The following is a 14,989-nucleotide window of genomic DNA, read 5'->3' on the forward strand; positions in this document are numbered from 1 at the left end:
GCAACATTTACACTTAATGTGCAATTTTTTATTATATTGTGTTATATTTTAATTTTATGTGCAAGATTTTATTGCTGTGTGTAATAGTACAGTTTAATGCCCAGTATTCCATTATCAGGTTGTGAATATATCAAGATACTGACTGGCAAGATAACTCCCAGTCTGCCGAATCTTGGTATAAAAGAAGTATTTCAGTATGATAGCAATCCAAAGTACACTGCCAAAATCACACAAGTTGTTTAGATTTAAAAAAAAAAAAAAAAAAAAAAAGGTTAAAACTATGACCTGGACAAGTGTGTCTCCTGACTTGAACCAGTAGAACACCTCTGGAGCATTTTAAAGAGCAAGGTAAAGCAACTCAACACCTCCACAAAGAGCAACTGGAAAAAAAAAATGTCTGAAGACCGGCAAAGCTGGAAAGTTAATCTGGCCACAAATGTGTATTTAATAATACAACACAAGTAGGTCATGTCAAATCTCATTTATTTTAAGAGGATAATCGAAATGATCAAAAAACTATGAAGTCATCCAGCAAAGAAAGAATTCATGAAACAACATGAAGAAATCAGGAAACAACGGTTCATTCCTCCCCACCCAGCGAGTACAGGACTACCCCACTTCAGGTTCACCATCAGTCCCCAAAGCGCTGTCCCTCCTCAAGGGCCTCTCCACCTTCACCGTGCTGGGGTCACATTCCAGCATCTCTCTGATCCAATCATCATCCAGCGCTCCCTCTATGAACTCCTCCAGAGTGATGATGGCTGCAGACATAACAAGGGCAGGCAGTAATTAGAGACAAAGAGCAGAGGACAGAGTCGATTAATATCATTTGATTCTGTTCCCTCCATGTTTGGCTCCAAGGGCTGGCATTAGTTAGCAAGAGATCTATAGTTTTCAATGTGAGTTAACTATCACCAGTACAAATATAAACTACACAACGAACTACCACCCTGAAGCTCCTGCCACACCTCCTAAACTTTAGCATTATTTTCACATTTTCAATTTGTTATATCCTTGTTTGAGTTGTTGCAGGTGTTACGAGAAATGATTTGCAGCTATCAGGTTGGTATAATTACCTTCTTTCACAAGAACATATTCTTCAACCACATGAGATCAATTCACTAACAGGAAAAACACATCCTCAGTGTTGTGTCCTGACTGATGCATTTGGGTTCCAAGTCGAAACAACACTGCACCGTGATTGCAAGCAGAGAGGGAAAATCGTTTCCTCACCGTTATTGTCTTTATCTAATCTCACAAATATCCTGTTGGTGCATTCTTCAGCTGTGAGTGGGTTGGGTTTGGTTAAAGCAGCAGCTACACTCATCTTAGAAACAGCCTGCCAACACAAGGAAACACACACACACCAGTTGAGCTGGATTGAAATATGCAGCCTCTGGGATTTTTTTTTTTTCTTTGTGCACAGGCACCTGCATGATTTCCAGCATCTCGCCCTTTGTAATGGCTCCGTCTCTGTCTTTGTCGTAGAGCTTGAATGACCAGCACAGCTTCTCAACGGCTGAGCCTTCAATGAGCATGCTGATGGCCACGACGTATTCTCTGAAGTCCACCACCCCATCCTAAAGAAAAGCTCCAGATTAACAGCTTGATGACGCATTGTTAGATAAAGTATTGCCTCCACATTCATGACTGTGTAAACCCATTCAAAGTTCTTAGCTTACCCCATTGTTGTCCAACGTGCGGAAAATCTGCTCTGCATACTCAGCTGACTCACTGCCCACAGTTCCGTCACAGAAATGCCTTTGAAACTCATGAAGAGTGATCAGCCCACTTGGACATTCATTGATAAACTTTCTGTCACAAAGAACACAGGAAATGACAGCTTCATTTGTAGAGGCGGTTCGGGTGAGGGTTCAGCAAGAGGGAATGCGTCTTTCAAATTGAGAATTAAGAGAATTAAGGCCAACCCATCCCCAACCTGTGGAGATTACATGTGTTTGAAATCTTGCTTAAACCCTGCAGCATGAAGGAAAGACAATTAGGCTAAATGATTTTGAACCAATTAGCTGCATCATGGCAGAGTGGAGCTAATCAGCAATGTGTAGCCATGGAAATAAAGTAGGGGCAGGAGTTTATTCTAATGCTCACCCAAGGAAATAAATGGACCAGAGAGACACTTACTATATAAATATATATATATATATAAAGACTGCACTAGTAGTGTATTTCCTGGATGTTTTAACACCAAAAAAAGTGCTTTTTGAGCTGCTCTGCATGTTGAACTTCACACAGGACTCTTAAACACTGCCTCTCCTCTTTCATTCATTTCACTAACAAACTCGTTATCCTTGAATACACAGAGACCAAGGAGCTACCTAATTAAGCTTTTCGGTGTAAATTTGAAAGCCAAATGAAAATCTTACCTGAACCACTCGTACAGCTCTGTAACATAAGACTCTCCTCTCCTGCAAGGCAGAGTAGCAGCTTGGCCCATTGTGTGAAGGAGCAACAGCTCTGCGCTCGCCGCTCACTATATAGACTCACAACAAATCCCAGCTAATGCCACACTTTCTTAATTGCGCCGACCACTGCCTTATCACATTTGACAAATTACTTTGAGCCAATCTCCTAAGGGGGAGGGAAACGAAACGGAAGGCTGCATGCGGGTGTAAATGTAATTACAAAGACGGCTACTAAGGCTGCTTCTCAGTCTCACCAAGAGCCACAACAGAGCAGCCTGGAAGGAGGCAAAAGCTTAATGAAACACTTTTAATTTCAAGTTGCTGTTTGTTTTGTTTTACTATATTTCTGTCTGACTCAAATATAGATCTTTGAGAACATTCCCAAAGCTCCTGACAGGTGCTTAGTAAATATTTTTTTATGAACAGAATCACAACCTAAGAAAACAGCTCAGACTTGTTGATAGTAGCAGTAATGATGCAATAGACAAACACAGACTCTGGACCCCACAAGTCAAACTGGTATGAACTGGTAAAGTGGCAGAAATTGGTATAATAGAGGCTGTAAAGAGCTCCCACCTGCCCAGTGTACAGCGCTTATGGAAAACAGAAGACTAAAATATTCATCTTACATCCAGTAAGTATGTAGACGTTTCAGTCAGTACTTGGTTAAAGCACCGTTCGGCAGCAATGACAGCCTCAAGTCTTCATGGGAAGAATCCCTCAAACCTGCTATGTCTCTCTTGGAGGTTTCTTCCAATGCACAGCCATTTTCAGGTCTCTCCTGGTCTGCTGGTTTTGATTCAGGTCTGGTTTTGATTCTAGCTGGGCCACTACAGGACTCTCAAAGCCACTCCCATGTTGTGCTTTGAATTGTTATCTTGTTGTAATGTAAACCTGAGCACTGAAAAGGTTTGAACTCAAGATGGCTCTATATTTCTCTATCATATATCCATCCATCTATTATCTATACACCGCTTAATCCTCACTAGGGTCACGGGGGGCTGGAGTCTATCCCAGCTGATTCAGGGTGAAGGCAGGGGACACCTGGACAGGTCACCAGTCTATCACAGGGCTACACTTAGACACAGACAACCAAGCACACTCACATTCACACCTACGGACAATTTAGAATCACCAATTAATCTCAACATGTTTTTGGAGTGTGTGGGAGGAAGCCGGAGAACCCGGAGAGAACCCACGCTGCACGGGGAGAATATGGAGACTCCACATAGAAAGTTCCCGGGTGCCCTCCTCACCGGGATGTGAACCAGCGACCTTCGAGCTACGAGGCAACGATGCTAAACACCGAGCCACCTTGCAGCGCCTGCCAGTTCTTGTCATGGAAATTTATCCTCACACCATGATGCTGCCACCGCCGTGCTGGTTCCAGGGATGGTATGATGTGCTGATGCTTGTTCAATCAGACCAGAGGATTCTGCTTCTCCTGCTCCGGCACTCCGTCAGGCAGCTTTTGGTAAAATCCTAACAGGTTGTCATGTGTGTTTTAGTAGGGAATGGCTTCTGTCACGTTGGACACTTTATGGGGTCTGATTGGTTGAGTGCTGCATCATTCGTTATCTTTCTGTCGTCCTGCATCACAAAGGGACTGTGGATGTCTTTCACAGTGATCTTTGGGTTTTTGGTTTGCTTTGTTGGGGGACAGATCTGGGGAAGCCTGCTGAGGGTTCCAATTTTTTTTCCATTGGAGAACGATGAAGGCAAATGTGCTCCTGGGAACCTTCAATGCAGCAGAAAATGTCTTGTGTTGCTCCCTTTAACTGTGCCTTAACATAATGCTCTCTCAAGGGTTTAAGCACATTTTTTTTGACACCATCAGCATCTATAGATAGATTGGTGCATTTGTTTTTTCTTTTGAATTAATTCCTTGTACAAAGTTGGACAGGCATCTCAAGGACCACCAGTAGAACGCACCAGAGCTCTACTGCAAGTGTCACAACAAAGGGTCTGAATACTTCTGTAATTGGGATGTTTAAGTCTTTTATTTTTAATAAATTAACAAAACACTCCAAAACCTGTTTTTGCTTTGTCATTGTGGAGCATTGTTTGGGGATTGATGAGAGAAAAAAAGGATAATTGACTCTATCCTAAGATGAGTTAAAAACATAACAAAATGTGGAAAACTTAAAAAAAAAAAGAAAAAAAAAAAAAAGGTCCAAACACTTTCCTCGAGAACTCTAATCCCCAAAGTCGAGGTCCTTCGTCTGGTGCAGTGGCTGCTGGCTGTACTGGTGTGTGCACAAACACCAGTCTCAACTTCCCGTGTTTAATAATGAAACGGATTTTAAATACTAACAAATGAAACCAAAGCAACATGCAACTATACATAAGGGCATGAAATCAAAACATAATGTTCCCTATCTTACAAAAACTACTTCTTTTTATTTCAAATGGAGACAGAAGCAAAATACATGACCTCTTAAAAAGGTTTATCGCTCGGTCGCCATCAAACAAGCTGATGTGAGAGCAATATTTTAGCTTTCTGGGGAAAAAACAAGCCACAACAGTACAATGATTGACCAAGAACGGGAACAAAAAAAACAATACAAAACTGACTTTTTGCCTTTTGAAGGACCAGCCTGTGTCTATGGCACTACTCCATAGTTCTGCTTGTTTGGTTAGGTAGTGAGTACTGAAGCCAAAAATATACAGCTCCTGTTTCATCTCTGAACAAGCATCCACTTCATTCATGATGTGCACAGTATGTCATGTTGCGTCAAGTTAATCCAATTACAGATTTTAGCCCTCCTTTCAGTCTGCAGAGGTGCCACGTGGGAGAGGCGCTCTCCGAAAGCAACACAGGTTCATTGTGTGTCCGAGCAGGAATGTCCAAAGGCACATCGGACACAGGCAGGAAGGTTCCTTATGAGTTCAGCTGCTCCGTCAACTGGCTCCTCATAATTCAAGCATTACAGAGAAAAGACAGTATTCTTCGTAATTCACAACAACCTTTTCTGTTCTTGAAGCAAGAGTTCTTATTGAAAAAAATCCTTAACAGTCCTCAAAAAAACAAATGACTAGAAATCGTGGCCCAAGATACCAACGTGAACAATGTCATGGCATTAGAACTACACCGCTTCACGTAATGTTCAGGTGAGAGTGGTTTAGACAGTAATCACTCAGGATAAGATACAGATACACAGCCGCTCTGACAAGAACTTTATGTTCTTGTCTTATAAAAAAAAAAAAAGGAAAGAAAAGGAAATAGTATTAGTTAACGTACAGATTTTGCCTTTCATTGCATTCCCTATGAGAGTCAGTGTACAGCACATAAATGAAACTGGGAAATGTAACAAACACAACAGTCACCAGGATATCAAATGAGCTCAAAACCATGCCATGTGCCAGAACGATAATTTTGCTTGGGTTTCAGTAGTTTATCATCTAATTTTCTTAAATCATTTATAGCTAATAGATTTTGTAAATGTTTCATCTTTTTTTCTTCAATAACTTGAAACAGGGAAAGTATACCAAAGTGCATACGTCTTATAAAACAGCCAATACAATGACTTTCTTAAACTGAGCCTATGAGTAAAAATAGGATTTCTATATTATCAGGGCTAAACTGCCTTAGACTTGTTTTTTTAAATTTCACTGTATGAGAATACTTTGATATACTTTGGTAATTCATAATAAAAAATGAACCCACACGACTCTTAGCAGTGGATCACATAATGGCTATTAATGGTTCTTCTTCTTTCTTTTTTCTTTTTCCTAAGTAAAAGCTAAAATGTGCAATAGCAAGCATGGGCAAGACAAAACTCTAGATGAGGTAAATCCATACTGCTCAGTGACTAATTCAAGTTCTCACCAAATGTTAATATCACAAGTCAGCGAAGGTTCTTATATCTGTAGGAGTCATGCACGTTACTATCACACTGAAAGAAAATAAAGGAATATACCTTTAAGTTTAGAATTTATGGAATGATACTTCTGCATAGCACAATCCCTTAATAAATGTATGCATGACGATGCTGCGCTCCGACGAGCACATAAAACATGAACATGTCTTCTGAGAGACTGTCAGTGCATAACAATACATGAAGAAAGCTAAAGCTATGGCTTACCTGCACGACAATAAAGCTGACAGTAAGAAAGAACACAAATGCACAAGTGAACAAGTACAGACTCATTACGCCACATACCAATGTACAGTATGCAGGGAAGTATGTAAAACCTTAAAATGGATAACTCCCTGAGTTATCGCTTCTACCATCAGACTCAGATCAGCGTCAACCATGTACTGATAAAACGTCACAGATGTGAAAATCCTCCATTCCAGCACCTCTAAAGTGCTATGTTGCCCTGCATGAAGTTGGACTATAGTGCTCATAAGTCATAGGAGTAAGTGAACGGTCGGCCGCCAACACTGGCAGCTCTCCAGCAATTTATGAAGATGGATATTTTCAGCCAAAAAATTTGAAATATTTGAACTTAGAACAAACTAAATCCAGGGTTTCCTATGCAAACTATCCCTTTAAGACACATATGGCCTGAAGACATGGTGTTCGCAGTAATACCAACTCCACACATATACAGTATGTTTAAGTCAGTGTACAAGAGAAGAGGTTACTAGAGTGTTTCCGTGGAGAATGTTCAGATACTGACAGGTTAAGAGCAAATCTCTGAGCGCCACATCTTTAGGCGATGCTCAAAGAGAGTAGAGGTTATGGAAGTGTGGTCTGCCGCGGTACACCGGATACCTACGGTTTGGATCCTGAGGGGTTTCAGAGACGGGCCAGGTTGTCTAGGGGTCTTCCTCCCATTATAATTACACATACAGTACCTGGTGAAATTACAACCTTTTAAAAAACACGAAATCAATTCAGTGCAACTTTTTTTGCATCACCACTCCCAGCCTTTGTTCCCGAGCCATCGTTATGTAAATCGTATCACTGTCGTTTTGTGTTCGTGAGTCCTTGAAGTGTGTGAGGCTGACAGTAGATTTGAGGAAAGCAGTGAGGAACAGTGTTTCAGGGCAGGCAGACTGCTGTAAGGCTTTAAAGGCACATCCTCTTTCTGAAGAAGGAAATCAGGTGTGCCTTATTGTTGTCAGTCCTGCTCCTGTGAGAGCAGCCACCCAAACACTACACAGCTTATGTGGAAAAGGGTAACTAATAAATTAACTTCTTTTTTTTTTTTAAAAAACAAACAGAATGCTGCGTCTTGGAGAAAACATCGAGCAGTTCTTGCCATCATCAAAATGACGGTCCAAGAGTTTCTCAGCGTATTGCTTGTCACGCTGTAATGCAGATTCTATAAGGACCAGTGCATCTCTTCAAAGTCCACAGCCTCCCCCAAGTTTGTGTCGGTCTCCAGGAGGCTCATGATCACTGCCATGGCTGCTTCATCATTGCTAAGACTACTAAGGCCTGGCCCCACCACGCTGTCCAAATCCAGCTGGGAGTTTTCCCCTGAGTGACAGAGAAAGGAAAACACATTAAAGTTGATACAACAGGGGACAAATAAAATCTAGAATGTAAATAAGTTTATGAGTGGGCTTATTAACAGGATCAGAGAGCGTACCCATGAGCGACTCTCCTCCTGAGAACGCAGCCCCTTGGGGTTCATCCTCCGAGCTGGACTTCCCTGGAATCTCCATGTCAGATGTTTCTCCATTTGGCACCTAGAGACCAAAAGAGGTGCACATTATAGGCTTTACAACAGCATGGCAGGAGTTAACCAATCATCAAAAGAATCTGATTTTAATATGATGCTTTAAACCTTAAAAAATGAATTCTCCAACAAACACACAGCTGTGACATTAAGGACCTCAAACCTTTAAAAAACATTAAATAAATCCAGGGATGTTAAAAGATGCAGCAAACATAGTGCTATAGTTGCAAACATCTCCTGTATGAAGAAGGATGGATGATGGTTTGTGTCTAACTACTACCCAAGATGGTACAAGGTAGTTAGAACTGACTGCAGGATAAATGCACACAGGTGGAGGTTTTTGTTGCTGCCTTTTAGAAATATCATCTGCATTTTTTTAAATGTTTTTTTCCCCCTATACATTAAGAAATATAAACATTGTGACATGCTATTAAAAAAAATCTATTTTACAGATAAATCCACTTCTTATTGAGGTAACTGACTGTTAGAGAATCTGATTATTTGGTATCAATTCAACTACTACAATGTAAAAAGTGTGATGAGCTTCATGTAGGGACTATCACTGCAAAAAATACACTTTGTGAATGTTTAACTACTGGACACGGAGAGTCTGAGACTTTTAATGCGGATGGGAAACAGACTGGGACATGCAGAAAGACTCACATTGTTGCTGATTGGATTGTGAGTGTGTGGAGACTTGTCCTGTGGCAGACTGAAGGGGCTGACGTTCCCACTGGAGGGTGACGAGTTCATTCTAAAGAAAACCCACAGAGATCAACTTAGAACAACTACGATAACAACTGACAAGGAGAAAATGTAGTTTATAAAAACACAGCTGCATTTATGTTGGTAAAAAGGAAAAACATTGTGTTTATCTCCGTTTTTTTTTTTTTTGGCCACACCTGTTAAAATCCAGCAGCTCATTGGCAATCTGGGTCCCTATGCTTCCAGCATATATCATAGCTCCAGGGGTGGTGGAGATGCCAGGTATAATTGGAAGAGACTTCTTGCAATCTTTAAGTAAAACAGAAGAAAACAGGTTAATATCACACATCACAGATATTAATGATTATAGCATCTTTATGGACTTTTTCATTCCAGCTGACCTTCAGAAGCCTTGGCGTTGCTCGACTGTTCAGACTTATTCCCGGACCGACCTGTTCGACTGTGATCATGTCTTGTTATGGGATGAGAAGACAGACAGAGTTCTGATTAACACAAATCTATACAGATATTTAAGGTGATAAACAAAAGGGATTGAAGCATGTACTCACGATATGACGGTGTTTGTTGACACTATGTACTCTACTTCTTTGGTCCAGGGATTTACAAAACTAAACCACTGACTTTGCAAAGTGACAAACGAGCCGTATTTTGTTTTGAACTTGTAGCAGTTTGTCTCTATTTTCTCTTTACTCCGGAGCACTGTGGAGGGAAAAACAGTGAGAGGACGAGTTAGAGAAAACACTGGTAAATAAAACCCTTAGAGAGCGCTGAGAGACGAGCGTGACCGATATAAAGATTTTGCAGCGTCGTGACCTACTTGAACAAACATATTTAGAAGCACAGCTTTTGATAATGTGAAGTATCTGAGCTTCAGCACTATAACTGGCCTGCATAATTAAAACATGTACGTATCATCTTGGTAGACAATGAAAAAACAGCTTTTCATCCATCCTCACAATTTAAAAAATACAAGTGACATGTGGCGACTGAAAAAATGTAAATTACCTTTTCGATGTCTGTCAGCTAAATGCGGTAAGTCATCTTGATGGAAGTATTCATAGCATGATGTCCCAAGCAGTTCTTGGGGAAGGTAGCCCAGAATAGTTGTTGCTCTGTTGAAGAAAATGAACATATTATAGAGATAATTCAATACTAGTGTGATTTTGGTTTATATTTGTTGTGTCCAAAATGCAAATTACATCCACTGTGATATTTAAAATAAAAGCATGACATAGAAAAAATGTTTCCTCCATTTTTTTACTGCGACATCTCAATAAACTGAAGGACTACGTCACTCTGTGTGTCTACCTACCAGACTTCTAGTATGTGGAAAGAGATACAGGCTGGCTATAAATAACCACTACTGCTGATTTCTGCAGGTAACTACAAGTTAAATTTAAGACATTTAAGACCAATATGAATGAATTTTAAGACATATTTCACATCTGTGCTGGCAAAAAAGTACAAAAATCAGCCTCATTGTTTACTGTACTATTCAGCAGCCTTCAATTCTAAAGGGCCAATTTGTATAAAGTGTGTGTTAACGCTGTTAGTGCAGAGCAGGTTGTGTTAGAGCTGGACTCTAGTGATGCTCCTGATGTGAATGCAGAACAATACTGGGTGATGGCAGGCATTCTGAGTTCATTATTGATGGCCGCTTTGTGTTTTTCTGACTTCCCATGCCTTCCTCTAGCCAGATGCGGCTGACCTCGCCCTTACTCACGTTAGCTTAAAGTAGCATTAACATAAACACCCCACTCGCCACATCAGGGCAAACCAGCCGGATGTGCTCTGATCAATTCTGACTGGGTTCTAGTAGTTTGCATTAGTATTGGTTCCATGTTGGATTTGTTTTCTAGCTTTGTCACAGTGTCAAGACTTTTTAAACTGGGACTGAAATTAATGCAATTTTATAAACGTATGTGAATTTCAGAATCAATTATAAAGACCTACCAAAATGGTATTTAAGATCATTTAGGGCCTAAAATGCAGATTATTTGATTTTAGACTTTTAAAAATCCCTCAGAAATGTTAAAATAAGCTGAACACTTGGTAAAATCGTAGTTAGTACAATGCATGTGGCAAGAAAAAGTCAGTGTTTTTTGTATTGATTTCAATATCATCAGAAAGTGATCAGCTAAGTTTCTGCATCTCCCTTCCTGCAACCGATTTTATTTGCTTCTTGAGGAAGATAAACCCACATCGATTCTCTAAACAGAATCACCACAATAAACTGCCCAACGTCCAATGACAAGAAACATGAACCCTTCAACACCCCCTCCTTGGAATTCAATTCTACCTTTGATCAACAAAGGTGAACTTGCCATCCATGGCATAGCGTGTGACGAACTCCGTGGGTTTCACTCGGACCTCTCCATTAACCTGGGGAGACGAGTGGGAGTGGACGCGTCCCATTGCCACCAGGCAGCTGAAGTGGGAGCTGTCCTGCTTGTCTCCTTCCCCCTCCCCATCTGCTCCCATCTGACTCGTAGGCCAGCTGCGCATGTAGCCTGTACAGTGGACTGTGCAGTACTTCTGCGACTCTACAAGCAAATACAAAGGACATGCACAAAATGACACAAACATAAAACACAAATACATTTCCTCCTTTACATCAAAACATCTTGGGAAAACCAAACAAATTCAAACCAGAATGTGCAAAAGTCTGCTTTGTAATGTCCCTACCTTTCTTTTTCGAGGTGTTTCCCTGGGATTCCTTCTCTTCCACTTTGACAGAAATTTTGTTGTACTTCATACGGCAGAAAAAAGAGCGGCGTGCACCCGGACACAACCGCGATGCGCCGACTGGAAGGTCGGCCTGGACCTGCAGACCAGCTGAAGACAGGAAAACGTTAAATGCATTCTCAAACACCAACACAAACTGACAGGCAAGCAGAGACAAAAATAATTGCTTTACTTTTAGCATCTATTAGCCGTTCGCGCGGGTATAATTCAGAAGCCGACAGCTGCTCCTTCACTTTTCCCATGTCCTTAGGATGTATGTAATCAAACAGGCTCTGTCCTATCAGCTCCGCCTGGAGGAAAACAAACAAATGACCTGAACAAGACTCCGATGGTGATTAAAAAGAAACGTCAAAACCATTCTGCAGCTCAAGCGATTTATGCTTACAACATATTCAACATTGAAACTGACTGGACTGTTGCCCCCAGAGCAAACCAGACACTGTGTGGATCAGAGACACGTCTGTACACAGTGTTTACATCAACCTGCTCATTATCATCATTAAAGCAGTTACGAGTCTACGATGGATGTCTTTCCAGCAAATATTTAAACTGAAATTCAGCAGTTTTGGAAAAACATTAACACTCTAACAGGATTTCAAGTGCACCTTGTGTAGCATATAAACACACTATGATATTTATTTTGACATGAATTAACAAAGGTGCATGGATGTACTGTTTTGCTGGTACAATGCAACAGAATCATCAGTTTACTATTAGTGCAGTATACAACAATGCCACACAACATGAGGCTTCTGATCTATCACCACCCAACACAACCCATCTGGTGAGTCGGGGGTTTTCACATGAACAAAGACACGGCAGAAACACTAGCAAATTTAAATCTAAAAGTGTTACCCGACTATAATTTAATATCTTCGTGACGGACTCTGAGACGAAAACTATTTTTCCACGATCGCAGCCCACGACAAACAGGAAACCATCTGCAGCCTGCACAACAAAGAAACATGGAGGAGATCAATACAAACGCTCAACACAACAGTACGAGGCCATTCAGTATTTATTTATTTTGCTTGTATAGAATGTATTGTTCTAAGTATGCATTTTCAAAATACAATGCCAACAGTAGAAAAACACAAATATTGGTAATGATATTTCTGAACATCCAAAATAATTTTCTCTGTATCAGATAGCGTGTGTCGAGGCTTTTAAAAGAAAAGACGGGCTCATTCAGCAGATGGCTGACTGTTGACTTTGTCGACCATATGTTTACCTTGAGGACGAGGTGTTTGAGCTCCTCGTCAGGAAGAAACGATGGTTTGTAGTTGGCTTCAGAGAAGGAGCTTCCCGAACCTGAAAATAGAACAACAGCAATCTGGTAATAAATTTGTATTTCGTTTTTCAAAATCAAGTCTACAAAGTGCTTCACAAACAGAAAACGAACACACCATGAAGAAATAGAGAGATGAATAAATAGTGAAATAAGAAAAATGGGAATAATATATCATCATATAAAGCACAATACAGAAAGATAGACTCTGTTTACTCTGTCTGATCCTCAACATTTAATCAACAATGTTCCACAACCAGTCTAACGTCAGACTACAAGGCTCTAAAGAATGACTTGTGTTTATCCAAAACTGGATCTTAATTTTTAGAGGTATAATCATCACTACTGGTAATAGCATATTACTCACTAAGCTGACTGCCGAGCTCCAGGAAAATCTCAAAATAGAACAAGTCAGATGAGGTAAGAGACATGTTCAGTCAGGTTATTAAAAAAAAAAAAAAAAAAGGGGGGGAAAAAGGGTTTGCTTGCAGATTGTACGACATAAACAGGACAACAATCCGCCTGCACTGTTTATCATAGCCAATAAAAGTGACGGTCAAAGCAACAAAAATATGACGGCTAAGTTGTAAAAACCGGGATCATCCTTTAGATAACTGAATACATCTGTGGGTCGCTGCTTGATATCATACCTTTGAGGGATTTGAGGTGCTGCACGGCCATTCTGAGCACAGTGAGTTTATCCAGCTTGCGAGACATGGGGTTACAGGTCGGGATCATGGCTGACAGCTTGTCAATGAGATTGTTCATTTTGTCCCGTCTCCTCTTCTCGATTTGGCTATGTGGTTCCCTGCAGAGGTAAGAATTAGGAAATAACACCAAAGATTCAGAGAGTTCTCTGCTTTGACTTTACAGAACATCTGAGAAAAGATGTTAATTACAGAACGGACATGTTAAGATTGAATTAATTTCTAAATTAAATTTAGTACAGCTACATATCATTTACCTGAAGCATTTAATTTTGACATGCTGGTCATCTCCATCTGACCTGCAGAGAAGTAAAACACACACGTGAAATGGTTTATTACGGCTTAACAACACATAAATAGCACAAAACAGGCGCACACTTGAAGGCTAACTGTGGCTCATAAAAACTAAATCTATCCAACAAAGCAATATTGTCTGATTTAGCCTGATTTAGCTGATTTCTCTGTGCCACTGAGCTCTCTTTTGTCCAAAATGATCAATACAGAAGGATCATCCTTTAACAAGAACACAGTACCCGTTTTGGTCATCGTCCATATCTGCGTCAAGGATTGAAACAGACTTTGAATCCCTGTGAAGAAAAACAACCATCAATACAACAATCAATGTCAGTCACTAAATTTAGATCCACCTTAAGCCACATTAAAGCCATCCCTCTCACACTTACTGGTTGTCGATGCTGCCCTTGCGCTTCCGGGGCATCTCCATGCTCAAGGACATACCAGCGACAGAGGATGGGGTCATCAGGCTGGACAGAGACACAGAGCTGCTTTGTTTTTCCTCAACCAGCACATCCTCTGAAACACACAGCGCACAGTAAACTGCAACTGGGCACAAACGGTGGGGACTCGATTTCATTTGCAAGTAATTTTCTACATCCCACGCACTACTGTATTTTAGACTACGAATCAGATCGCACCTTCACACACGCAAGTGATGAAGAACTGTTGTATTATCATATCCAGGGGCTGCCCAAAAATGATCACAATGTTCTTATTAGGAGCTCACAGCTAGCCGTTATGAGCAGGACAGCATCTGCCACACCAGTCTACCTAACAGCAGGAAGGGTGTTAATGAGGCGGCCCTTCGAGCTGGGGAAATGCAAGATGATAAAAATGTTCAATGAACGCAAACCACCTAAACCAACGCCACCTTAAAGGTTACATTTGTTGGTTTGAAACTTAAAAGGTCAGCAGCTGAGGTCTGCAGAGCGTGAAATGAATTCTTATAGAAGTGAGTAATAGCAGGAGTGGACGGATCTTTATTACAGTAACAAGATCTTTTTCACTACAGAGAAAAAAAAACATCTTGTCTGTGAAAAACCATAAATACGGAGTCACTCAGCAGCTGTAGCAGAGAAGCTATGTGTCTGTAGATGTGACGCTCTTAGCCTCTCACAGTTAACGTCTACAAAATATCCATTATCTATACACCACTTAATCCTCACTAG

The 14,989-nt window shown here is 40.7% G+C and overlaps 2 protein-coding genes across 2 annotated transcripts in view; both read right to left on the bottom strand.

Annotated features, from left to right (window-relative positions):
- Positions 1-466: 466 nt before the first annotated feature.
- On the bottom strand, positions 467-2,455 carry LOC103372985 (guanylyl cyclase inhibitory protein). Its single transcript, XM_008302777.1, has 5 exons — positions 2,385-2,455; positions 1,683-1,815; positions 1,431-1,580; positions 1,234-1,339; positions 467-761 (listed from the first exon to the last, which is right to left on the bottom strand). Exons 1-5 carry the CDS (start codon positions 2,453-2,455, stop codon positions 610-612), a joined length of 612 nt encoding a protein of 203 aa, XP_008300999.1. The 3' UTR covers positions 467-609.
- A 2,339-nt stretch (positions 2,456-4,794) lies between these two features.
- The window catches only part of bmal2 (basic helix-loop-helix ARNT like 2), a 20,311-nt gene continuing 10,116 nt past the window's right edge, over positions 4,795-14,989 (bottom strand). Inside the window, exons 2-17 of the mRNA XM_008302778.1 lie at positions 14,207-14,336; positions 14,057-14,110; positions 13,781-13,822; positions 13,467-13,624; positions 12,760-12,839; positions 12,384-12,476; positions 11,701-11,818; positions 11,469-11,618; positions 11,083-11,326; positions 9,789-9,895; positions 9,332-9,482; positions 9,164-9,234; positions 8,960-9,071; positions 8,721-8,811; positions 7,968-8,067; positions 4,795-7,855 (exon numbers count right to left, since the gene is read on the bottom strand). Coding sequence (XP_008301000.1) covers positions 7,698-7,855; positions 7,968-8,067; positions 8,721-8,811; positions 8,960-9,071; positions 9,164-9,234; positions 9,332-9,482; positions 9,789-9,895; positions 11,083-11,326; positions 11,469-11,618; positions 11,701-11,818; positions 12,384-12,476; positions 12,760-12,839; positions 13,467-13,624; positions 13,781-13,822; positions 14,057-14,110; positions 14,207-14,336 — 1,859 coding nt within the window. The 3' untranslated portion in view covers positions 4,795-7,697. The remainder of the gene's footprint in view (positions 7,856-7,967; positions 8,068-8,720; positions 8,812-8,959; positions 9,072-9,163; positions 9,235-9,331; positions 9,483-9,788; positions 9,896-11,082; positions 11,327-11,468; positions 11,619-11,700; positions 11,819-12,383; positions 12,477-12,759; positions 12,840-13,466; positions 13,625-13,780; positions 13,823-14,056; positions 14,111-14,206; positions 14,337-14,989) is intronic.

Source organism: Stegastes partitus, unplaced genomic scaffold (genome assembly GCF_000690725.1).
Source record: "Stegastes partitus isolate 25-593 unplaced genomic scaffold, Stegastes_partitus-1.0.2 Scaffold1876, whole genome shotgun sequence".
Classification (NCBI taxonomy): domain Eukaryota; kingdom Metazoa; phylum Chordata; class Actinopteri; family Pomacentridae; genus Stegastes; species Stegastes partitus.

Excerpts from the sequence above, each read along its gene's own strand:
- LOC103372985 (XM_008302777.1), bottom strand. The coding sequence starts at position 2,455 with ATGGGCCAAGCTGCTACTCTGCCTTGCAGGAGAGGAGAGTCTTATGTT. Across the intron at positions 1,816-2,384 it reads GAGCTGTACGAGTGGTTCAG|AAAGTTTATCAATGAATGTC; the intron begins GTAAGATTTTCA and ends TCTTTGTGACAG. Across the intron at positions 762-1,233 it reads ATTAGATAAAGACAATAACG|CCATCATCACTCTGGAGGAG; the intron begins GTGAGGAAACGA and ends TTATGTCTGCAG.